This window comes from Leuciscus leuciscus (genome assembly GCF_965113295.1).
Source record: "Leuciscus leuciscus genome assembly, chromosome: 3".
Taxonomy (NCBI): Eukaryota; Metazoa; Chordata; class Actinopteri; order Cypriniformes; family Leuciscidae; genus Leuciscus; species Leuciscus leuciscus.
The window spans coordinates 28,860,597-28,887,941 of NC_138727.1; the positions used below are offsets into that span (position 1 = coordinate 28,860,597).

The 27,345-nt window shown below is 41.0% G+C and overlaps 1 protein-coding gene across 4 annotated transcripts in view; it reads left to right on the forward strand.

Moving 5' to 3' along the window:
- Window positions 1–27,345, forward strand: part of timmdc1 (translocase of inner mitochondrial membrane domain containing 1) — a 99,871-nt gene that overhangs the window by 68,266 nt on the left and 4,260 nt on the right. For 2 of the 4 annotated variants that reach the window (XM_082165446.1, XM_082165447.1), the window contains exons 3-7: window positions 903–1,010; window positions 1,230–1,395; window positions 1,617–1,705; window positions 2,338–2,405; window positions 2,529–2,607. In XM_082165446.1, coding sequence (XP_082021572.1) covers window positions 903–1,010; window positions 1,230–1,395; window positions 1,617–1,705; window positions 2,338–2,405; window positions 2,529–2,607 — 510 coding nt within the window. The remainder of the gene's footprint in view (window positions 1–902; window positions 1,011–1,229; window positions 1,396–1,616; window positions 1,706–2,337; window positions 2,406–2,528; window positions 2,608–27,345) is intronic. The other 2 variants (XM_082165448.1, XM_082165449.1) reach the window with 2 other exon arrangements.

Here is a 27,345-nt window from a genome sequence, read left to right on the forward strand (position 1 = left end):
CACCTTTAAAAGGCTGTGAGATGGGATATATAAATATATTTATATTATTTCATGTTCTTACATATTCTTTTATCCTTTATTGATAAACTTCATTTAAATGCTGTCTATAGGCAACATTGCGCGCAATATAATAGGCTATAATATATTGATATAATAATTTCTTAATTCCGCCCTTATTTTGTCATTCTTAATTAAAAATAAATATTATTATAGGCCTATCCATTTCTGACTATTTCAGGTCGCTATGGTCGTGCAGGTTGTTTATTAATTTAACTCATGGCCATGAGAAATAGATTTAGTTCCCTCAACATATGAAGTCGTGGCCACGAGAAAAAATATGTAATTCTCTCAACATAGAATCTCAAGACCACAACTTTACATCGTGTGGCCACGACATAAGGATGACGTTATCTCAAAAAAATATGTGGCCATGACTTATCAAGTTTCCATGAGTTTATCCCCTGGTTTCACAGACAGGGCTTAAGACTAGTCCTAGACTAAAATGTAAGTCTGAGCTGTTTCCACTGAAATAAACTTGCACTGACTGATCTTAAAAATATATCAGTGCCTTTTTAGTTTTAAGATGCACATCGGTAATGTTTTTTTCTAAGCATGTTTACAAAAATTACTTAAATGTCCTAATTGATCTATGGTCTAATCCTGGCTTAGTCTAAGCCCTGTCTGTGAAACCGGGCCTATATGTCATGGCCACGACAAAACTAAGTGAACCGAACGTGTCCCCTCCCGGTCACCGTACTAAGTCATTTTCCATCCTTTAATTTGCTGCAGATCTTAGGTGAAAATTTAATGTTTTTTCCCTCTACAAAATAGTGGATTACTCAGTAAATCCAGGGCATTTAATATTGTGGTTTTGATTTATTTATTTGATTTTGTGATCGCAGAACCTTCGGGAATGTTTCAAAATTGTGTCCAAAACAATGCACCTCATGTTTCAGGATGCCAGAACTGGGATTGTCTCCAGAAAATCAGAGACATCTGGTTTCCATATGGTGTGCAATATCAGAGACACTCTTATGGGGTGTTTGGTGTTTTTAGCCCCCAACGGCACCTTCCAGGCAGCGAGGGGATGGGTAGGTTTAAGGTTGAGCTTAGGGTTAGCTGCCTGGACGGAGCCATTGGGGGCTAAAAACACCATTGAGCCTCTTATGGACTATATGTGGTTCATGGTGCATTTGCTTCTCTTTAATTATGTTCTGCTCTCCACACAGTGAAGGTGAGATGTACTCAGAAGAGTTAAGGAATATAGTAAAGTGTGGAATTGCTGCAGCCATAGTAGGGATGGTCTATGGAGGCCTACCAGGAGCCAGACATGCTCGTGAGAGATTTATTCAGCTCAGCCAGGCTGCAATGTACCAAAACAGAGTGGATGCAGTGGTAAGACACAAGACAGGCTGAACATGTATTCATCTGTTTGTAGTGGTTTTGTCATGTTTTGTTCATACAGATATCTGCTCTAATTTCCCATTGTTTTTTAAGGCTTGAATTGCTTTGTTTTACATTTTATATAGCTGAAAAGCACATTATTGTATGTGGTTAAAATATGCACATATTGATGTTCTATATACTTTTTTTTTTTCTTTTTTTTTTTTTACCAGCGTTCCGCACATAATGCAGCTATTCGTGGGTTTGTGAGCTTTGGCTCGAGGTGGAGCTGGAGGGTAGCAGCATTTGTGACCCTGTTTAAGTAAGTATAGATATATTGAGTGTTAATTTTTGTGAATCAGTTTAATTACACTTTTGAATTAACTTGTCTTAGTGTTAATGGTAATGTTTTTTGTTTGTTTATTATTTATGAGCACACAAAAAAATATAAGTTTTTATGTCAAATATTTTTGTCCTCTCCTACATATAATATTTAACTATAAATAAGACATTCATATGCAAGTTTCAAATATTTTTGTCCTCTCCTACATATAATATTTAACTATAAATAAGACATTCATATGCAAGTTTCAAATATTTTTGTCCTCTCCTACATATAATATTTAACTATAAATAAGACATTCATATGCAAGTTTAAACACAGTTTAAAGAAAAGTCTTAATTATCATTTCAAGAGGTCTTCAATTTGGCAACAGAAAAACAAGAATCGCAATATTGCTTAATGTGATTGATGGGCTATGATCTTATTAAATGTGAGCCCTGCATTTTAGGATGTTGCCATAGACATTGCTCTACCTCACCCATGCAGGTCTTAAAAACCCTTGAATTTGATTTTAAAAACCATGGAGATATCCTGCTGTCAGTTTCACCAATTATGAAAAACACTTTATGCTATTCAAATGTATATAATTATTATAATAATTTTGTACACAGCACTGTAAATACTGGCTTGACAGTGTATAGAGACAAAGACGCTCTGAGCCATTTCACTGTTGCAGGTGGTAAGTTCATAAACTTGTTTGTTGTTTTTTTAGTAGGGTTTTTTTTTTTTTTATGTAGATTTTCATCGAATTTTTGCTTTATACTAAGATGACAAGAGTGAATGACAGTGTTTATGTGTTTAGCTGCAACAGGAGGATTGTTCCGGCTGAATCTGGGACTTAGAGGGCTGCTGGCTGGTACAGCCATAGGAGCTGTGATGGGGTGAGTAGAACACAGAGAGAAAGAGAGAGAGATATTCTGTGTGTGTATTCTGGTTGTGCCGATAGACAATAGTATCGTGTATAGTCAGAGATATCGCAAATGGCGATATTATCAAGATGATATTTGGCTTTTTTTCCCATTAATGTAGGCTATTAAATTACTATTATTATTAATATTATACGACTAGTGTTATTATTATTAATATTAGGACTTACAATTCATTTGCCTTCCCTAATTTCATAACGACATCACCACATTTGTGACATCACCGACACATGCGTATGTGGATTAAGTTCTCCTCGATGAAAATGTTTTTAAAACTGACTATAAAACTACATCCCACATCAAAATTTGCAAGGTGATCTATCCACAAATTGTCAAGAGTGCTTGTTATAAAAGAGACACATCATACAGTTGTGACCGAGTGTTTGTGCAGTGTTTGAATAAACACTCAGCAATAAGAAAACAATAAACGATAGCCGTCTGAACTCTGATCCACTTCAAGTGCCACACGTGTGTACTAGCCCAAAACCCCGCGACACTCCAGTACAAAAGTGTGCATGACCCATGCCTATCTATGGCTATCTACGAGCGCCAGTACATCCAGAATGAATGCATCATAATAGAATCAAACATAGCCTGTTACACAGTTGTTGTTTGTCAAGATGAATAGGCTATAGCATCGTTGTTCGTCAGCATTTTGTTTTGTTTCCATAGCACATTAACAAAACATTTAATGACACTAAAAACAATACATTTACAAATTAATAACAATATCACTAAAATTATATTGGCCTAATAAGTCTTTAGGTCCGAACACAGCACAAAGCAGTCATCTGTGAAAATCAAAAGCATTATTGAACCTTGTTTATTATTGTTTTATATTTCAAAATGTATTTAATTGATACACACACACACACACACACACACTCCCTCAACCCCCAGTTGTTGTTAGTTGGTCCACCGCGGTGGTAAAAAACTGCCACAGTCACAGCTTAAGTGGTCATGTGGACAGGTTAACCCGTTTTCCTTAATCGTAGTAATAAAGCATAATGTTCCTTAAGCACAAACCGATCGACTAGATTTTTGCCCCTTACCTTGATTTCTCCCGGCATGTAAACACTGCATTCTTTGGGCTTATTGAAGTGTGCACATGTGATAGGCTATATGACTGGAAGGCATCCTTACATTCATTGAAGCTCATCCAGACTGAGTGAGCTTTTCGCTGTTCTCTCCAGTTTTTAATGCGTTGTTTAACATCACAACAGACATAATAAATGGAATACTTTGAGTCAGATACACAAATAATTAGGCTATGTTTTTACCTCACTAGTCAATTCAAGTCACCTTCATTTATATAGCGCTTTTTACAATATGGATTGTTTCAAAGCAGCTTTACAGTGATAATAGGAAATTACCGTAACAGATTGTTTAGGCTTTACAACAGCTCTAGGATAAAGTTTGTCCAGCTAAAGTTAGTTTTGATTGATTGATTCACTTCCGTTGCGAAGATCATTAGTTATTAACTTAGGGGTAACACGACACCATTCTAACAGGAAAACCCTCACAAAACAGTGCCTGGTGTCTCGAGAACGCAGTCCCTGAAATAGGTTCGAAGGTGCAAACGATTATCCGCAGATAATAATATTTATTATATTTTTTTGCAATTAAAACGTAAACCCGTGAAAACGCAGATGTCTTGCACATGCGCATTACATGTTCAGTCCAAAGGTATGCACGTTTGAATGTACATATGTGCGCAGGCGTGTAGTCCTTCTTTACAAATCAACCCTCAATAAACTACTTGTCTGGCCTTAAATGTTTTTTTTTTTGGTCTCGTCTGCGAACCAGAATTATCCTGACAACATTTTATCTGTACTGAGGTAAAGGGAAGGGAAGGAGGCCTTCACAGGGGAGGGACTGGTTGACACTTCAGGACTGCGTTGTCATCGTGTCCAGGCGCAGGTCCTTCATCAGATCTGGATACGGCCTGGATCCGGCAGGCTGCGAAAAAACCTTGGGATAAACAAAAACACTAAAATTAGCGTAGATGCCATTCTTCTTATGATGTAACAAGTACATCAGGATTTATGGGAAGTGTTCCCGGTTCCGGCTGACCTGATCTATGCAGCCTAACATTGAACTATAGAAGTGTAATAATATTAGCTCAAAGGGGAAATATTAATAATAATCCATAATGACCAATTATGATTAATTATTAATATTTGGGTCAGTTAATTAGATTAACTTTGAGGTAAGCCAAATTAATATTATTACAGATGGTGGAGAATCTTGGGAATCGTATTAAACATTGTATGCAAGCAGACAGTAATCAATCATATGTTGTCCCATAAGCTTTATTAATATCTCATACATGCACGTACAAGTTTCTGATTAAATCAGAAAAACTATAGCTCGAATATGCCTTCCTACGAATGGCAGAAAGTTTCTCAATGCTATAATGCATGTTTAAATCGTACGATAAGAAACTCCTGATATTAGCAAAGCTAATTTCAGTTTTAAATCGAGCGTAAGCCTTCTCTGACGAAGAAATCTCAGATTAGCCGCGCGTATAAATGGTTCCTGATTTTAGCGAAGCAATCCTAATTTCAGTTTTAAATCTCAGATTAGCCGCACGTATAAATGGTTCCTGATTTTAGCGAAGCAATCCTAATTTCAGTTTTAAATCGAGTGTAAGCCTTCTCTGACGAAGAAACCTCAGATTAGCCGCACGTATAAATGGTACCAGAACTAATTAATCTGATTCATTGGGCGAAGAAATCGCCATTAGCCTTATCAGCATTTTTAAAGGTGACTGAGCGATGTTCCTCCTCACCGATTAAGGCCTTATTATTATTCGTTACGTCATTGTATTCATATTAAACTGCTAAACCGCTCATATGAAACAATCGCGTCGAATTAGTGGTATAAATTCTAGCCTAGCTAACTAGTAATTTGCCATTGTCTGTGAAAGAACGGTGCTGTTTGATTTGTGAAAGAATCACTTACATGCAACGTCATGTGTCTAAACTAGACTCAGTGCAAACTTTCAGCACAACGCGAGCGCTGCTCCGGTCGATTTGTGTTGCTGGTTGGCAGTGGGTCTGAAGTGTGAGCAGACACTTCGGTTTACCTGAGAACAGCACCAATCTCACAGACCCTTGTGTAAACAAGTGAATGCGCATAGCCAAAGCCAGCTCGCTAGCAACCCTACGCGCATACAAGCAAAGCCCCTTTACCTCGAGTGATAGCTTTTAGCACCGACTAAAACTTAGACACGTGCGAGCGTAAAGTGTAACCTTTAAACCAAAGACTATAGACTTTGGACCTTGGCCCTTGAAACAAAGGGATAGTGATTTGAACACAAGTGTCAAAGCTCCTCAAGGCTTTGAATCAAAGGAGTCAATTGCGTGACAAATGATTCTTTGTTTAGAAGCGCCCTCGTTGGCGACCCCTGCTGGTCAGAACAGTGTAAATGTAGAGAACTCAGCTTAATGAAACACCTTTAACAAACCAATCGCAAAGGTTTGATCAAGGGTGTAAGCATGTTATAGCAACGCACAACCTATCTAATACTATGAGGTGTTTTTCCAAGGCACGTTAACTTAGTAAACTGTAGGGCTCGTGTTATGAATGCTTGGTCAATCAGACCAATAAGAGACTATTAAATTCGCCTCTTCCTTTTATCAAATGCGTCATTAAATGTGTATGAATCTATAAAAGTGATACAAAATCACATAGAAATCAAACACACACTGGTTCACGAACCGTTGAAATTTAGAATAATTTCGAAACATCTATGACGCGCAACGATGCCCGTTTACTGAAATCCCGTGACTTTAGCAGTCTGATACACAATCAGAAGCACTGATTTGAGACAAATGATTCACACTGGTTTCAGAGCTTCATGGAGCAGGTCTCAGAGGCGGGTTAAACTACTCCGTCCTCGCTCTCTCTGTCTCTCTCTTTCTCTCTCGACCCCCTCCCTTTGGTTTCACTTTTAATTGAAACCCATACCTTGGTTTTTATTTTGTGTTTCATTTATTGCGACTTAAGTCTACCCCTATGTTATTTTGTGTATTCACACTTGTTGAGCCTGAATATTCCTATTCAGTTAAGTTGAATTTAATTAAATTCGGAAATTAATTAAATAAATGTGCTTATTCAATTTCTCTTTTAGTTACCAGGGCTATGAGGACACTCCCTGTTTACTTCTCACTTTGATTTTATTTCAATTTATTTACTTACTTTGTTTCAGCCTGAATTTCCATATTCAGCTAAATGAAGTTTAACTAAATTTGAAATTTAACTAAATAAATTCTTCCCCTGTCCTTTAGTTTCGAGCTATAAGGACATTTTACCTTTACTTATACCCTATCTTAGATATTGACTATCAACATCTTCCCTCTCTCTATAGGATTACAGTAGTTCTAACAACTGTTATTTCCGTAACCCTGGTCATTAGAATCCTAACCCCTGTCTGTGCTTTACCCCTCCTCACTCCTTAGCACCAAGCTAAGTACATGAAGTACGGTTAACGTAAACGCACAGTAGGCCCCAGAAAGAACGGGAGACACTTCCCGCTGTTTCTTCTTCTTTTGACCTTGATGTTTGATGTGTCCCTGCTAGCTTCGTCTAACAGCAGCTTAACCCATACGTGGCACCTGTTTACCTATGTTTCCTGGCTAAACTTAAATAGGTAAAACACTCCTTCCTTCCCTTTTCTTTCCGATTTCTATTGTTTCTATTTTGGTTTTCCTCTATTTGCTACTCTCGTAGTATAACATCTGAAAAGAACCATCAGTTTTGAGTAATAGTTTATGACATGTAAAAGTCCAGTCATCAGTCGATGCTGCTTAAAACACGTCAACTTAGATACTCAAATCCCTTGGGTTGTGTGCTCACCAACACTAAATTAATAGCCCCATAGCTGTTCTCCCACAGAGCTTACCACCTCTGTAGAAACTTGCATTTGCATTTGCCACTCCTCTCTCTTGTGTTCCCACAAGTATGCCAGTAGGCCTCAGACATCCAGCCCTGCCACCCACCAGAGTCACCTGGAAACCGGCAGAGCAACGTCCTCGACATCCTTTAGCCTGAAGCAGACAACAATGCTGCAACATTATAGACAAACGCAATGTGGTCCTGAACAGAACTGAAACAGTCCAACCACCTGCAAACGGACCCCACAAGAAAGATGTATCCTGCTAAACTTCACATAAGCCGCGTAAGCTCCCCCAGCCCTGCACAAAGGGGGGGAGGAGTTAAACCCTTGGCTTGACAGTCACCCGCCAGTGTCCTGAAGAGCCTCTGCAGGCACAGAGGAAAAGGTTTAATTCAGACAAACCCTGAAACGACACATGAAGTGATACTAAGAGATCCCCAGCGAATGGTCAGTAACATCCCTGCCTTTACACTAGAGCCTGCAGGAGACCCCGACGTCCACATCTACCCGCAGTCTTTGATGAGTGCGCACCATCAAGATAAACTCTATCTGATCTGGATCACATCCAGCCCAGAGGTGCAACGCTTTCTGGTTCGGCAGCCCAAAAACATCCAGTCTAACTACCAGCAGCTGGAACAAGCCATCATAACAGGATTCTCAGACTTAAGAGTCCGAATGCACACTGGGCACTGCCCAGACACCAAACAGACCTAAAAGTGCCTGTGCTACTACCACAGACTCCGAATGAGCTTACCTTGGAGCTTGCAACAAACCTGTGACGGAGGAAAACACCAGCTCCAAGAACCTTTTCCTCCAAAACCCGTTAGTCACCATTTCTAGCAGCTCCACGCAATGCCCACTCAACGATGTGTGACTTGACGCAGAATGCCTTTAACACACGAGGCCTCCTCAGAAGGGGTTCCTAAACCCCACTGACTCTGAACTGCAAAGATCAGAAGACACAGCACGACCATAAGGCAAGCCGCTGCTACAAAGTTCATAGTCAGCATAGGACATAGGACTTTTAAAGTAGATGATTTTGTGTGCTCAAAAGAAACAGGAAGCTGCATTAGTAAAATAAGAATTTTACTGACTTAAAGAAAATCTTGAATGCATACATAAGCCCCACGTGCCAACAGACTATGCACTGATTTTGAACCATACTGACATTTGCCACCTTCTGGTTGAAATTGGCACTGCTGCATATTAGTTTACATGACAATGACTTGTCACATGACATACTAACTTTAAATAGGGCATGCGTCACCCTGACGCCAGATAGAAAAAATGCAGATAAAATGATAGCTGGAATTGACATCTCTACTAAAAGTGAAAAAGTCTTAGATTTTTAACTAGTATCGGTAATTCCAGCATTAAAGCGTAAGTCTATTTGACAAAGAAGCTCAACTCAGCGGCATGCTGTACCGGCATTTATTATTCTGCTTTGACTGGAGGAATCCAAATTGCAGTATTGTTTAATCTGTTTCTGACAAAGAAATCTCAGTACAGTGTTATACACGTAGACTTGGGTGATGCTTCCCTTTCTGCAATGTAAAGGCCTTACAAATTATTGTTAGATTGATGTAATTCATCTAAATTTTGGCTGCATCTACAAGCAGAGCTACTTAGTGATCAAAATGGTTTCACTCGCTGAAAAGTCAATATTTATGCATGAGATGGACGTAACCTTGTATGCTTAGACAAGCTTCGACTTACAGCAAATCTATTTCCTTACCTTTTAAACAAGTAGAAGGAGTTGTTTAAAGTAAAGGAAAGAGTTACTCGAGTAAAACTGGCAAATGCCAAACCACAGTTGCATTTCACTGAATGTAACATCAAGTTTTTGGAAGACTCAAAAGTAAAGGTGCCATATTTTAACTCGTTTAAACATGTATAACTCATTTAAAATGTGCAGAGATTCTTCATAGACTGTTGAATTGCTCTGACCTGGTTCCTATGACAACGAATAGTCACAGGAAGTGCAAACTCGTAACGTCATATTGTAAACAAACCAGTCTAGATGGCTAAGCTAACCTAACCTAGCGTCCGTTCAGCTTAGACCAAGCTAAATAATAACTGCTACAGTTAGCGGTTAGCATCATTTACTTGAAGCCTTTAACTACAGCTTGTGCTGTGCACAGTGCAAAGTGATCTAACATACTTTCCCTCTAGCCCCAGTTAGGGTTCTGATCTCTCACTTTCTCTTTCCTTACTTTCAATTCTTCCCAGCTGAATTTACCGGCACTAGTTTAGTAGTAGTCCTTGCTGAGTGCTGTCGGCAAAAATGTGCAGTTACCTTGTAAATTAAATCTAAATTTAATTACACGTAAACTGTGTATCTAGAGAAGAATTCTTATAGTCATGAGGATTTTCACCAGCATGTTGATTAAACTTTTGTAAGGACACACACACAGGGACCGTGTGTCTTGAACACACAGCAGCTGTGACCCACTAAGGAGTCTGGTCCAAGCACATCAAAAGGTTAGCCACTCGTGCTATTGATTATTCCCAATTTCAGATCATTCCTGCTGTTTTGATCACTTATTTAAGCCCTTTTTATTTTATTTTACTTTGCTAATAATAGCCGTCAGCTATTCACTTGTCTATTCTTTCATTTATTTGATTTGTTTAGATTTTCCCTCTTGTTCTAATGTGGTTCCATTCCCCATAGGGCCCAGAAAGGAACCAGAGACACCTTTATTTGTGGTTTTGTTTATTTTCAACAAGTGCACTCATTTTTATGACCCTGCAAAACAAGTAATCTCAACGATTACTAGGGCATAACTATAGTCCTGAGGATTGATAATAAGCATAATCTGAATAGGAAAACGGTCCTTTTTCCTCCTATCCTTCACTTCGTCAAGCCCGTTGTGAACCACCAGTTAAGTCTAGAGAAATAATTTAGCCATAAGAACCATCTTAAGTCATTTATTTCCTCTTTGCTTATGCCCTTTGCAGAAAATATTCAGAATCAGAATCAGAAAGAGCTTTATTGCCAAGTGTGCTTGCACCCACAAGGAATTTTTCTTGGTACTGAAGCTTCCAGTGCACATATACAAATACAAATACAACAAGAAACATAGTAATACAAATTCTAAGAATAAAATATAAAAAAATAAATAAAAAAAATAGTATAAAAAGTAAAGAAAAAGGGGTCACAGTTGGGTTTAGTCTGAATAAACATTTACAGATTATGAAGAATATTACACTAGACAGTGGGAGTCATATTTACAGTATTTTGAGTAGTATGAATAATATAAATATAAATATCACCTGAGTTAGAGAATATTGCACTAGACAGTGGGAGTATTGCACTTACAGGCATATGCCTTGGGGGGCATGTTAAGTGTTCAGAAGGGAAATGGCCTGTGGAAAGAAACTGTTCCTGTGCCTGGATGTTCTTGTGGCCAGTGATCTGTGTCGCCGTCCTGACGGTAACAGTTCAAACAGGGGGTGTCCAGGGTGAGTGGAGTCTGTGATGATTTTACCTGCTCTCTTCCTCACTCTGGAAGAGTACAGGTCCTGGAGGGTTGGCAGGGGGGCACCAATAATCCTCTCTGCAGTCCGGACTGTCCGTTGTAGTCTCCTGATGTCCGATTTGGTAGCTGAACCAAACCAGACAGTGATGGAAGTGCTTAAAACAGACTCAATGACGGCTGAGTAGAACTGGATCAGCAGCTCCTGTGGCAGATTGAACTTCTTCAGCTGGCGAAGGAAGTACAGTCTCTGCTGGGCCTTTTTCACAATGGAGTCAATGTGATTTGCCCACTTCAGGTCCTGAGAGATGGTAGAGCCCAGGAACCTGAATGACTCCACTGCTTCCACAGTGCTGTTCATGATGGTGAGAGGGGGAGTGCTGGGGATTTTCTCCTGAAATCCACAATCATCTCCACTGTTTTGAGCGTGTTCAGCTCAAGGTTGTTATAGCTGCACCAGACAGCCAGCTGTTCAACCCCCAGTCTGTAAGCAGACTCGTCACCATTTTGGATGAGACCGATGACGGTGGTGTCGTCTGCAAATTTCAGGAGCTTGACAGAGGGGTCTTTAGAAGTGCAGTCATTAGTGTACAGGGAGAAGAGCAGTGGGGAGAGAACGCACCCTTGGGGGGCGCCAGTGCTGATGGTGAGGGTCCTGGATGAGAGCTTCCCCAGTCTCACTAGCTGCTGCCGGTCCGTCAGGAAGCTGGAGATCCACTAACAGATTGAGGATGGCATGGAGAGCTGAGTCAGTTTGGCTGTGAGAAGATCAGGGATGATGGTATTGAAGGCCGAACTGAAGTCCACAAATAAGATCCGTGCATAAGTCCCAGGTCTGTCAAGATGTTGCAGGATATAGTGCAGTCCCATGTTGACTGCATCATCCACAGACCTGTTTGCTCTGTAAGCAAACTGAAAGGGATCCAGCAGGGGTCCAGTGATGTCCTTCAGATAGGCCAACACCAGTCTTTCAAACGACTTCATGACCACAGACGTGAGAGCGACAGGTCTGTAGTCATTAAGTCCAGTGATTTTAGGTTTTTTGGGAACCGGAATGATAGTGGAGCGTTTGAAGCAGCAGGGAACTTCACACTGCTCCAATGATCTGTTGAAGATCTGCGTGAAGACTGGGGCCAGTTGGTCAGCGCAGGCTTTCAGACAAGCAGATGAGATGCCGTCTGGGCCTGAAGCTTTCCTAGTCTTCTGTTTTTTGAAGACTCGGCTCACGTCCTCCACACAGACCTTAAGCTCAGGTTGGATGGCAGAAGGGGGGAGGAGAGGGGTTGCAGGAGGTGATGGTGGATGTGTGAAGTGCACATCAGAGCGGGTGTGAGGTGTGAGTCTGGGCTTCTCAAACCTGCAATAGAATGCATTGAGAGTGTCAGCCAGTTGTTGATTCTCCACAGATGGAGGGGGATGGTGATTTGTAGTTGGTGATGTTCCTCAGGCAGGGCTCCAGACTAACTTTTTTCACCTCCGTCCTGGAACCGTCCTGAAAAACGATTTGAACCGTCCTAAAGTGAATGTCAACCGTCCCAAAATAAACATGTTTCTGTACTTTGTTATTATCATCTATAGTTGTTAGTTACATAATAAAAACACCATTAAAATGTTTATGATATATATTATTATATTTATTTAGCTCCATTCAGTAGTTATCTGTAAACAGGTAAAAAACAGATGTAATAAAAAATAACAGGAGTTAAATGCTTTTTTGTATTCATGCAGAACAAATCTTTTTTCTTTTCTTTTTTTTTTTTACATATACGAAAAATAAGATAAAAATACATACAGCTCAAAACGTTTTTGAGTTGGTTGGATTAAAAAATAACAAATAAATACTGGTGACTACATATCTCAAAAATATCATCATTCTTTATTCTTTCAAGCAGCAGACATATTTATTTGTATGAATTAAATATAATGAATCATTATTAAAGCTATTAACGAGCAGTGAATGCTTTTCTCTTTTTCTTTTGTTGCTTGGTCAATATTAAGGACACAGACCACATTAGGTTTATTACCCACTGTCACTTTAAGACATCGGATCATGTCCAATGACATGCGGATCCATTGCACTGATGCACATCCGATACACTCACAACTGTTTAAGACATAACCAACATAGTTTACGTGAATACTCTCCAAAACGGACATTTCGACAATGTTGTGTGTATTTGTCCATTCAGACACGAAAGAGCTCAATTCAGTACTCGCGCGCTGTATAGGTGTCTATGTGCATGGCTGCACGCTTCGGGTCGGGTGTGTGCGCACAGAAAACCGTACCGAATAGAGCTCTTTTTTTGCGTCGTCACTCTTATTCAGATCTATATCTCTGCTATACTCATTCTCCCAGACGTTTAAGTATTTTAACGTTTTATGAGACATGCAGGATTCAGCGCATGACCGCATGTCAACCCGTGTGCCGCTGGGTAACGTTAGATCAGCACGTTACAGTACAAATGTGCGCATCTACCACAAACGCAGGACATCAGTTCTGACTGGATCGCTTCCCAAATCGTCACTATCTAACATTTTTGTCTAGTTTTTATTCGTTGACGAAAATGTCAATAGATTTTCGTCATGGTTTTTGTCATTCAAAACTAGTTTTATTTAGTTATCGTCTCGTTTTTGTCTGTGAAAATAAGCCATGTGATAGATGTACCGCGAAACAAGTCTCCGGGTGAGTAGCCGGCCAGTGATAGTAACTATAGTAACAGCATGAGAAGACGCGCTCCGTTGTAGTCAGCGCTTGGTCGGTTAATTTTGGCATTTTCTAAGTAAGTTACCCTAATAGGCTAGTAATAAATGAACACGCATACAAAATGTCTTTCGTCCTGTAGGCGTCCTGGAGAATATTTCTGTTCGTCCTAAACACATTTTCTATCGTCCCCAGGACGATAGGACGCCGTTAGTCTCGAGCCCTGTCCTCAGGCCTCTCCAGACTGATGCCGGGTCGTTGGCTGAAAACTGGGTTTTCAGCTGTTCAGAGTAGCTTCTTTTAGCAACTCTGATCTCCTTTGTCAGTCTGTTTCTGGCCTGGTTATACAAGATTTTATCCCCACTTCTGTAAGCATCCTCTTTGGCATGACGAAGCTGGCATTCTCGGAACCACACAAGTCTTAGCCTACTAACACCCACAGCTAAGATGATAAGGAAACAAGACACACTTGACAAGCTACACCTGAACACCTAGCTTTATGCTACACACCTAGCTAACTTATTAAACCTTAGCTCTGAACTCTTTAGGGTCATGCATTAGAATCTCACCCCTAGTGTGCTAAAAGGGTCACAGACCCTCTGCTTAACCTGACCTTAACCAGACAGGAGACCAAAAGGACTGACAAGCCATCATGAGGAACACTGTTCCACCTATGACTACAGACATCCTACGGCACCAGAGCCAAACGTAACTGCACCATGAGAGGAGAGGACCCATGACCCAAGCCAGAGCTACAGCCACACCGAGCTGAACAAGAGTATCATCTCCTTACCCCACCTTATGGGTGTGGAACAGAAGGTAAACAACTCCACATAAAGATCCCAGCGGACCTGTGCTCAAAGCCTCACATACCAGCTAGAGACTTAGTTTCAAACCAGATTCAGCGCAGCTGGACTGAGCATGCCCAGGACCAGCACAGAACTGTCACCATGGCAACAACCCAGGTACCAGCCAAGCCCCTTGGAAAAGCCATGGAGGACAGCACCCTCAACCTGCAAACACCACAGGATGACCAACGGCTGTCAACGACAACATCCTCCTCCACACCATTCACACAGGTGTCAGTCGGAGGCTCCACAAGGACAGCTGGATACACCTGACTCAGAGCTATGGGAGCTGTTGACACACGCAAACCAGTTCCCTGAACAGGACTCACCCGAGGAGTCCTGTAAAGTACAAGCATCTGACTCCTTGCCTACCCCAGCTTAGGCAAGCTCACATTAGCACCACCATAAGGACGGAGCGACACTTCAATCCTTCAGACTTCTCTTGACTGAGAGGTTAACAACTACCTTCTGACCTCCTGCCACCAGCACGAGGTCGGCCTGGAAACCTTTCTATGCTAAATAGAGCCCTAACCACTTCCTGCTATCACAAGCAAACTCCTGCCCAAAACTAATGGGCTTCAGAATGACAGGTGACACCCTGTCACGACACCTGCTGCATCAACACTTGGCTATGGTTTACATCACCTGATGGAACGACCACTGCTCCAGAAAACACAAACAACCAGAGGCCACCATGGCCTTCCAGCCTGGTATGACAGAGGTGTGTCTGATCTTTCTGCACTTTAAACGTCGTTCGTGGTTGTCCTTGAGAGGGACAACAACGATCGAAAGGGGGGAAATATGTAGCGTCTGGACCAATCGGACACACACAATTCATTTATTTAATGAATAATCCAGCAAACTCACTGTGAAACGTTCACCAAAACTTAACATCCCAAATGAAGCTAACACACTGGCAGGACGGTCTCTTGTTACAGGAAACACAGAGTTTTACGATCCAAAAGAATGTGAAAGCATGTGCAGGAGAGAGACAATGGGAAGACAGAAACAATCTTCCATGCAGACTTCACTGCATTAATCAGAGACGAACTGACCTAGAAATGAACGTGCATCCCAGAAACTGTGTGAATGAGTGTGATGTTTTGTGTCCTATTATGTATACACCATGGTATGTATTTTATTATACAACCAACGGTCAATGTAACTTTACCTGTTTCATGTCTCCTATCTAATTAATCCTCATTTGATGACTCACGCTTTGATGTACATCACCTTCTCTTAGAATGCAGTGTGGATTTGTTATATCTATCTGAGTATTAAATAACAGAAAAGAGGTAAGGCAGATTTGAGATAGCATCATAAATCTTCACCACAGAGGAAACTCCCGCCAGACAGTCCACCCTTCTCATTGGTACAGAAAACCCAGAGAGGGGTGGCCATTCTCAGGCTTTATTAGAGACGGATCACAGTGACCGCTCTCTCTTCTCAGCGCTTCTCATCCAACAACAACGCAGTTTCTGCTGGGGGACCCCTTCCCCCACTGGGGCCCAGCTCCCTGGGCCCAAACAGGCCTGAGCAATGCCTGCCATGCTTTCATACTTCCAAAAGGGAGTCAGACTTTTCTTCAACCCCGAAAACAACTGCAACTTTACCATCACTGACGCAACGATCCACTCCTGGTCTTCTCGGCACTTGGAGACGCCGCGCCGTCCAGCGTGCCCTCAGCAGGCCAGGGCAGCAGGCTTCGACTCACAACAGCCATGTGCTCAAAGCCACCATGCTCTTCTTCAGTGCCACAGACCCATCAACGAATTCAATCTTCAACCACTTCAAGAATTGTCCACGATTGCAACTGCCATGCAAGTACAGTATATAAATTTAATGAGGTGCTCTGAAAATGATCAGCTGATGGTTCTTTTCAATGTTAAATAGATCTTTTCCATATTTCTATTTCCTGCTTCCGGTTCCACATCACTCACCCCTTTACCTATGCATGTATGGAGGAATGTATGTATGTATGAATGTATGTTTGTTTAGTGTTAGTTATGTTTGTGATTTAGTTAATAAAACTTGTGCACAATTATGAATTTGATTTCTGATCCTCTGTTTGCATTGTCAAGTCAAAGTCAAGTCAAAGTTTATATATATAGCACTTTTTAAAAACAAGGTGTTTAACAAAGTGCTGTACACACATATCCTTTATCAATAATTCAAACAACCAACATGACTTAAAATAAAAGGAATACAAAACAAAACAATCAATCACGTCAAATGCCAAACTGTAGTAGTGAGTTTTGAGATTCGATTTAAAAATAGCAAGGGTTTGAGCCTGTCTGATGTGAAGGGGCAAACTATTCCAGAGCTTCGGTCCTGCTACTGCAAATGCTCTTTCACCTCTGCTTTTTAATTTCACCCGAGGGACAACCAAAAGCAAATGGTCAGCAGACCTAAGCGCTCTTGACGGAGCGTATTGCCTAATCAGTTCTGACATATACTTAGGAGCAAGGCCATGAAGCGATTTAAAAACAAACATCAAAATTTTGAAGTTAATTCTAAAATAGATTGGCAACCAGTGAAGAGAGGAAAGAACAGGTGTAATATGTTCGTGCTTTCGTGTCCCTGTCAACAAGCGAGCTGCAGCATTCTGAACCCTCTGCAGTCTAGAGAGAGAGGCCTGACTAATGCCTATATAGAGGCCATTACAATAATCTAGACGCGATGAGATAAAAATGTGGATAAGTCTTTCAAAGTCTCTAGAAGACAGAAATGATTTCACCTTGGTGAGTTGTCTCAATTGGAAAAAGCTCGATTTAACTACCAAGTTAATCTGTTTATCCAATTTAAAATCACAATCCATAGTGAAACCTAGATTTTTGACATAAGGTTTCACTAGTGGATTCAACTCACCAAGATCAAAGTTTAGTGATTCATAAGTACAACTGGGAGTAAAAAGCATAACCTCTGTTTTGTTTTCATTAAAACATAAAAAGTTCTGTGCCATCCAAGCTTTAATTTCCTCGAGACACTGGAGTAAAGGCGCTAAGGTGCAAGTGTCTTTTCTTTTCAAAGGCAGATAAATTTGGGTGTCATCTGCATAGACATGAAACGAGATTCCAAATTTCCTAAAGATATGACCCAGGGGCAGTAAATACAAGGCGAACAACATAGGCCCCAAAATGGAGTGAGAAAGCCGTAGAGGAGACAAATTCTCCAAGGCGAACTGCAAAAGTTCTTTCGGACAAATACGACTTAAACCATGCCAACGCTATACCCTCAACACCAACACATTCTTCTAAACATGAAATTAAAGTCCTATGGTCTAAGGTATCAAATGCAGCTGAAAGGTCCAATAATAATAAAATCACACAGTTCCCTGAGTCAGTGGTAAGTAACAAATCATTTGAAACACTCAACAATGCAGTTTCTGTACTATGCAAAGACTTAAAACCAGACTGAAACAATTTGTGGATACCATTTAAAGGGTCATGAAACCCCCCTCTTTCAGCTCAAGTCTAGCTCACAATCTTTTTGAAAAATGCAACTTAAATGGGCGTGGTGGCTGTGAGAAGAAGGGAGGGGAGTGGGTGTGGTCAAAGCCAGTGGCCCATGCATGCATATCGACTGTCAACAGTGGTAAAACGTGAGGAAATGCTAGATTTTTTTATAGCTGGCAAAGTTAAAGTCTAATGAAATACACTGACACCTTATGTTTGTCCTTTCAAAAGTAACTGAATGCCCTGCCACACATATTAGCCTACTACAGTAATCATAATTGTATTTAAAACATATAAATGTACATGCATATGTATAATTATGCCATTATAAAATATATATTTGTTTATATACACACTATAAATGCATATATTTGAAAATAATAAATTTTCCGCTTAAAAAAAAAAAAAACGTTCCGTACATAGCCTAGATCTACGCGCCCCCTGAACCGATAAAGATGGACAGTGACATAGAAATTTGCACAAACTAAGTTCCATACAATTGAGGTATTATCGAAATATCTAAGTTTTAATAACGAGTGATTATTTAACAAAAGGCAAGTAAAACGGTAAGGGTTACATTTTAGACACACACACACACACACACACACACACACCTCTGAAGCGATAGAAAAGTCCTCAGGACCGCATCACTGCAAGACGAAACCTGCATTGGTGTACAAGGCTGAAGTCCACCATTCTCCAGTTGAATGGTTGCTACACACACATAGATGTGTCCGTGGTTGATGGCCAACCAACCGCCCGCAGTCAGAGTCTATCCCTGGCAGCATCGCGGGGAAAGATGCACTGGAACTTTTGCACCACGAAAACAAACGCGCTCTCTCATCTACTACGCGACAGTTTGACATGTCTGTCATTGGAAAGTTCCACGTGGTGTCATGAATAATTAAGAGGCACGTGTCTTCTCATTGGATAAGAAAACTCAGTCATGAATAATTATGAGACACCGATGAGTCATCAAAGTACTATAGACACGATGAAGATTTTAAACCCGGAAGACGAAAATAGCGGAAAAAAACTAAAATTTTACAATTTTCCCCCTACTATTAAATCTAACAGATGCTAACATTGTCTTCAAATGTGTTCAACACACATACCTCTGTTAAAATCTCAGAAAATGTGGTTTAGGGTTTCATGACCCTTTAAACATAAAATACATTCAACTGTTCAAATACAACCTTTTCGAGTAATTTAGACAAGAACGAAAGTTTAGAGATGGGTCTAAAATTAGCAAATTGGATCCAGATTAATTTTCTTAATAACTGGTTCCACCACTGCATGTTTAAAAGATTTGGGTACAACTCCCGTAGCCAGGCTACTGTTAATAATAGCAAGAACCGAAGAGCTAATGGCATCAAATGCATCATTTAAGAGTCATGGAGGAACAATGTCAGTGTGACATGTAGATCATTTCATTTTGACAAAAGTCTCCCTCAATGAGACAAGGGACACCGGCTCGAACTGATTTAAGACAGCAGAGCGCTCAAAATTAATAGGTTGGAAAGTCAGAGAAGATGATATATTCGATCTAATAACATCAATCTTGTCAATAAAAAAAGTTTAGAAATTGTTCACACAGTTCGGCTGAAGGTTCTAAACAAGCAGCTTGGGGAGTGTTCAAAACAGCATTAATGGTACTAAACAGTACAGCTGGCTTAAAGGAGTTACTACTAATTATATTCAATAAGTACTTTGATTTCTCCAGTCTCACACACTTTTGATATTTAGACAAATTGTAGCGTAGGATATCTAGTGAGATCTGCAACTTATCCTTCTTCCAGCGGCGTTCAGCCATTCTGCATTCCAGCCTTATAGCTCTAGTTGTAGTGTTCAGCCACGGTTGAGCTCTACATTTATCTCGAACCGTCCTGAAAGGGGCAACAGTATCCAAAATGCTATTGCAAGTTGAAAAGAACGATGAAGTTAATTCTTCAGTAGTTAGCCCACATGATGGCATCCAATAATCCAACTCAATTAAATTAAAAGCCTCAGAAAATAAATGAGAAGTTGAGGGATTTATCATCCGGCAACGACGTTTTGGAGCAGTCACTTTAGAGTCACGAGAAATACATATCTCAAAAAGGACAGGCAAATGATCAGAGAAAGTGGTATCACAGACGTCGATGTTATTAATAGGCAAGCCATATGTCAAAACCAAATCTAATTGTATGTCCACGTATATGAGTGGGACTAACAACAAACTGAGTTAGATTAAAAGACTCCACAAGATTTAAGAAAGCTTTGACCAGAGGCTTTTCAGGACAACATACATGGATGTTAAAATCCCCCACAATTAAAACCCGGTCATATTTGATCATGATACCGGCTAAATAATCAGAGAAATCGTCAATAAACTCTTTGTTATATGTAGGTGGGCGATAAACCACAGTGCACAATACAGGATGGCTCAGATCAAATTCAAAAACATTAAGTTCAAAGCTAGAATAGGAAAAAGCAGGCAGACGCCTACAGTTTAAATGTTCTTTAAAAATGGTTGCTACCCCACCTCCACGTCCGATAAGGCGTGGAGAGTTAAAATAGGTGCAATTCAACGGTAAAACTTCAGAAAATACACTCGACTCACCAACCCCGACCCAGGTCTCAGTCACACACAACATGTCCAGGTCCTTGTAAGTAAAAAAGTCATTCAGAATAAAGGACTTGTTGGCTAGTGATCTAGCATTCACCAAAGCTATCCTCACAGGAGTAGAGTCTTTCAGCGACGGAGATTCGAAGACCAAGGACCGATGGAGAGTAGCGTCCACACCTCTTTTAAAACGGGAAGCCCGATGTGTTGTAAGCGGGGATTTAAGCCCCAAAGACCGATGGAAAGATACATCCACACCTTTTTTAAACCTGGATGGCCAATAAGTTGTAATCATAGGCTTGTTATCCAGATCCACGTCGGTCAAAGGTACCAACCACCTGTACATGGGGTCAACGGTGCGCCGAGGCGCGTAGCGACGACACTCCGCGTCACAATCCCCAAACATCCCGCGAGGATCAGCATTCAGGAACAAAGCCAGAAAAGTCTTTATTTTCACCAACCGACCACCTCGTTTTCCTCGGCGTCTGAATCGCTTCTTTCTCACGGGAAAGCATGGGGTTCGGCGGAGATAAGCAGGTAATTCACACAGGAACGGTGGAGGAGAAGAATTATTTGTTCCTCCCCGGCTCACAAAGTAATTCGGCATATTTTCCAAACTCGACCTGATAGTAAAAAGTGTTTGGCGATCGTACACTAATAGAGAGTTTGTAGAATTTAAGATAGTCGATAAAATCAAGATAAAAAAACACATAACCGGGAGCAGCAGACGGCCAGCCATACAAACAGGCGCCATCCAGTAAGATCGGTGTATAGTGGGGATGTACTACCATACAAAGTCCCTTTTACGATTTTGATTCTGTTACATGCTCTAATTGCTGTACACGATAAGAAATAATTATTTTTCAGTGACCCTGAAAGATACACCTTTCTTAGAATAAAAGAATAACCGAAGAGTTCGTTAGAACTGATTAATTGATTGTAATATTAATTTGGCTTACCTCAAAGTTAATCTAATTAACTGACCCAAATATTAATAATTAACCATAATTGGTCATTATGGATTATTATTAATATTTCCCCTTTGAGCTAATATTATTACAGAAGTCTATAATGTGTTATGTGTATGCTAGGTCAAAGAGATGTGTTTTTAGTCTAGCTTTGAACTGACAGAGTGTGTCTGCTTCCTGGACAATGGTAGGAAGACTATTCCAAAGTTTTGGTGCTAAATAGGAAAAGGATCTACCGCCAGCAGTCGATTTTGATATTCTAGGTATTATCAACTGGCCGGAATTTTGAGATCGCAATAGACGTGAAGGACTATAATGCGTTAAGAGCTCGCTCAAGTACTGCGGAGCTTATCCATTTAGTGCTTTGTAAGTAATTAGCAATATTTTAAAATGTATACGATGTTTAATAGGGAGCCAATGCAGTGTTGACAGAACAGGGCTAATATGGGCTAATTTCTAGTAAGAACTCGAGCTGCTGCGTTTTTGACCAACTGTAGTTTGTTTATTAAGCGTGCAGGGCAACGACCCAGTAGAGCATTACAATAATCTAGCCTTGAGGTCATGAACGCATTAACTAATTGTTACGCATTTGTCAACGAGAGCATATGGCGTAATTTAGATATATTTTTAAAATAGAAAAATGTGGTTTTACAGATACTAGACACGTGACTTTCAAATGAAAGATTGGTATCAAAGAGCACACCCAGGTTCCTAACCGACGACGAAGACTTAACAGAGCAGCCATCAAGTGTTAGACAGTATTCTAGGTTATTACGTGAGGACGTTTTTTGTCCAATAATTAGAATCTCTGTTTTTTCAGAATTTAGTAGTAGGAAATTACTAGTCATCATCATCATCATCATCAATCGACTGCGAACAATACGGGTTTGCAGTCGGTCACAAGCTTTCTCCATTCTGTTCGATTACTAGCAGCTCTTCGCATCTCGTCAGCAGTTGGTGGCATGTCGTTGTTGATTAGTTTGCCGATGTATGTGTGATATAATGTGCGTGGCTTTCCTCTGCTTCGTTTGCCATGTCGTTCTTCGGGCGCATATAACACATATTTATTAATTTGGTCATTTAGGTCTCTTCTAAGTGAGTGGCCGACGAAGCGTAGCTGTCTTTGTTGGATTTGAAGGATAAGCTGGTTCTTTTCGACTGCTTCGTATACAGCTTTGTTACTTATTAGATCCATTTTCTTGATGCCAAGCATGATTCTGTAGCAACTGGTGGCGAAGCTGTTGAGTGAGTTTTGCATTTTCTGGTTGATGATCCAACTTTCGCAGCCGTACAGGAGGATGGAGATGCACGCCGCTTCAAAGATGTTTAGTTTGAGTTTGATTGGAAGAGTTTTTGATAGAAATACATTCTTCATTTTCCAGAATGCTCCCCACGCTTGTCCTTTTCGTGCTCTGATGTCTGCTTCGCTCGACGCGATGTAAGAGCCAAGATACTTGAAGTCTTTTGTCCACTCGATTTTTTTGTCCGTCGAGTTCAATGAATTGATGTAAGTTGATCGGCATCTCTGGCCCGGCAAGCTCTTGGTTGCTAAATGCTTCCGTCTTTTTAATGTTGACCTCAAGTCCTACTCGTTTTGCCCACTTTGCTGTTGTTTGAAGTTGAGCTTGCGATTTTTCTAGATTTTGCTGCTTGGTGTTGTCGCCGCCCTCGAGCAGCGCAATGTCATCAGCAAAATCGAGGTCGAACAGTGAAGTGGCTGGATATCTCGATGATCTAGATAGATTCGTCATGAAGCCATGTGAGCCCGTTGATGTTGCATGCTCTTGTACTGCTTTCTTTAGGACGAAGTCTATGACGATGATGAATAGAAAGGGAGCTAGTGTGTCTCCTTGAAGAACGCCAGTTGAGATGTTGAACTGTTCTGAACTAGTCATCCAATTTTTTATATCAGCTATGCATTCCGTTAATTTTGTGAATTGGTAGTTTTCATTAGGTTGTGAAGAAATATTGAGCTGAGTATCATCGGCATAACAGTGAAAGTTAATTCCATGCTTCCTAATGATATCTCCTAATGGTAGCATGTACAGAGTGAACAGCAGTGGTCCTAGTACTGAGCCTTGTGGTACGCCATACTAAACTTGTGATCGATAAGACATCTTTTCATTTACTGCTACAAACTGATAACGGTCAGATAAGTATGATTTAAACAATGCTAATGCAATTCCACTAATGCCAACATAATTTTCAAGTCTACAGTATTTAAAGGTGCTCTAAGCGATCCCGGGAGTCGAAACTTCTTGTTGACATTCGAATTGTTGTCAAACAAAACGGAGGCTAGCTAGACGGAGGCTCCTCCTCATCCCGTCTCCTCCCTCCTCCCCTCCCTTCCGGCATAAAGGAAAGTCAAAGTAGTCACAAACAAAGTTAAGTTTTAATGATACTTCATTCAATGTGTAATGTCGCCAAGTTAGATAAAGGGTTTTATATATTGCAGAACAGAATGCAGAAAAAGAGAAACATTATCTTAAAATCGTTTCGCCACCTGAGGTTATAACTATAGCTCCCATACAAGGGCGCAATAATAGCAAGATAACAGCTTCGCGTTTCCCAGTGAGCATAAACAACGGCGGCGTCGTAAACAAATTTAGTCAAAGTTGTCAATAACCTATAAATGAACATTCAAATTCATAACAAACAGTGGATGAAAATAACCATTCACACAAATTGTCGCCCTACGTTACTGGGAATTTGCTTGATCATTTACAATAGAGATTGATCGCTAGCTGCTAGAAAGTTAACGCTGACTGCATAGTTCTAGCTAATTACATTCTTGTGTTGGTTTGGCGAACATGAACGTCAGTTTAGAAAGAAAGATGGATTTACCTGTTCTGCAAAACAGAGCAACTGAATGTCGGATCGGAAGCCCTTGTGCCGCCGGAGTTCTCGCCACCTTCAAAAGGTTTTTCCGATGTAAATTCGGTACTTCGTGCGTTCCTTATCCTTGTTCCCTTATCCTTGTCCCTCTTCTTTGCAATTTGTTCATCGGAGATTGGCTGGAGCACTGTTTGTTGTGTTTCGTGGTGCGGGTGAGCCCAGTTTGTTTTTGTTGCCGTTTGTGGAGCCTGTGGTGTCTACAGAGACCGCGTTTTTTTACAGTGTGTTCAGGGGACAGGCAGCTAGCGGATAGTGAGGAGATGTTTGCTGTATGTGACAAAAAATGTTTTGGCCTAAAAACGCGTGGCATCGCTTAGAGCACCTTTAAAAGAATGTTGTGGTCAATAGTTTCAAATGCAGCACTAAGATCGAGTAACACCAATAGAGAGATACAACCACGATTGGATGATAAGAGCAAATCATTTGTGACTCTAATGAGAGCTGTCTTAGTACTATGGTACGGTCTAAATCCTGACTGAAAATCCTTGCATATATCATTTCTTTCTAAAAAGGAACATAGTTGTGAAGATGCTGCCTTTTCTAGTATCTTTGACAGAAAGGGTAGATTCAAGATCGGCCTGTAATTGACTAATTTTGTAGGATCAAGTTGCGTTTTTTTAACAAGCGGTTTAATCATAGCCAGCTTAAAGGTTTTTGGTACGTATCCTAGAGACAAAGATGAATTAATGATAGTAAGAAGAGGATCTATGACCTCTGGAAGCATCTCTTTCAGTAGCTTAGTCGGTATAGGGTCTAACATACATGTTGTCGGTTTAGATGATTTGATGAGTTTAGCGAATTCTTCCTCTCCTATAGCAATAAATGAATTGAATTTTTCCTTAGGGACACTACAATGCACTCCCTGATGCGATACTGTAGTAGACGGTTGCATATTTATAATTTTGTCCCTGATATTATCAATCTTATAAGTGAAAAAGTTCATAAAGTCATTACTGCTGTGTTGCTTGGAAATTTCTGGGCTTGAAGCTTTCTTTTTTGTTAGTTTAGCCACTGTTTCAAATAAATACCTAGGGTTTTGTTTATTTTCTTCTAATAGGGTTGAAAAATAAGCAGATCTAGCAGCTTTTAAGGCCTCTCTGTATGCAATCAAACTCTCTTTCCATGAAATGCGAAATACCTCTAGTTTTGTTTTCTTCCAGTTGCACTCCATTTTTCTGGCTGCTCTCTTAAGGGCCTGAGTGTGCTCGTTGTACCACGGCGTTGGACTATTTTCTTTAGTCGTCTTTAAGCGCAACGGAGCAGCTGTGTCTAAAATGCTGAAAAGGAGAGAGTTAAAAGTTTCTGTTGCAATATCGAGTTCTTCTAAGCTATCCGGGATGCTGAGATGATGAAACTGATTAGGAAGATTATTAATAAAGCAATCTTTAGTGGCATAAGTGATAGGTCTAACATATTTGTAACACGGAGTCGGCTTTGCAGCTTTGGTTAAATGTAATTTACACGAGACTATATGATCTGAGATGTCATCGCTCTGCTGCAGAATTTCAACAGCATCAACATTTATTCCGTGTGATAATATTAGATCTAGAGTATGATTACGACAATGAGTAGGTCCTGACACATGTTGTCTAACTCCAATAGAGTTCAGAATGTCTTTAAATGCCAATCCCAATGCATCTTTTTCATTATCTAGATGTATATTAAAATCGCCAACAATTAGTACTTTATCTGCAGGCAGTACTAACTCTGATAGAAAGTCAGCAAATTCTTTGATAAAATCTTTATGGTGCCCTGGTGGCCTGTATACAGTAGCCAGCACAAATCTCAAAAGTGATTTATCATTTACACTAGATATTGTTACATTAAGCACCAACACTTCGAAAGAATAATATTTGAAACTAGACTTCTTAGTAATTCTGAAAATGTTACTATAAATTACACCAACACCTCCCCCTTTGCCTTTCAGACGAGGTTCTGTTAGGGACTGCTCCGAGACACGAAGGTTTAGATCCAAGTGCAGCTTTATTTTGAGGGCAATCCAGAGGCGTAATCCAAGGTACAGGCAAGGGTCATACACAGATAGGCAGTCCAACCAAACAAACAAAACAGGCAGGGACCAGAGGCAAGAGAGTAATCCAGGGAACAGGGCAAGATATCCAAAAACCAAGAGACAAGAAAACCAAGAGAATGCTCAGAAATGCAGTGTAACACTAAAACAAGACTTTGCAGTGAGTGAATGAATGAACATGGTATAAATAGACAGACTAACAGGGTGATGGGACACAGGTGAATGCAATCAGTGATAATGAGGTACAGGTGACTGTGATGAGTGATCAGAGATGATGAGTCCGGGCAGTGAGTATGGGAAATGTAGTCTGAGAGTGAATGTGAGTGTCTGATGTGGAGTGCCCTCTGGTGACTCTCAAGGGCACTCCAGCTGGTGACCGTTACATAGCCCCCCCTTTAAGGAGCGGATTCCAGACGCTCCTAAATTGTCCAGGAGGGTGGTGGAGCGGAGGCGGACCCGGGGGCGGGATGGAGGGCCAGGCCCGTGGAGCGGAAGAGGACCTGGAGACTGTGGCGGAGCAGGCAGTGCAGGCGACCGGGGCGGAGCAGGCAGTGCGGGCGACCAGGGCGGAGCAGGCTGTGCAGGCGACCAGGGCGGAGCAGGCTGTGCAGGCGACCAGGGCGGAGCAGGCGACCAGGGCGGAGCAGGCTGTGCAGGCGACCAGGGCGGAGCAGGCTGTGCAGGCGACCAGGGCGGAGCAGACGGCGGAGACGACCCTTCGGGCGGCCAGGGCGGCGGAGACGACCCTTCGGGCGGCCAGGGCGGAGACTTTCCCTCGGGCGGCCAGGGCGGAGCAGACAGTCCATCGGGCGGCCA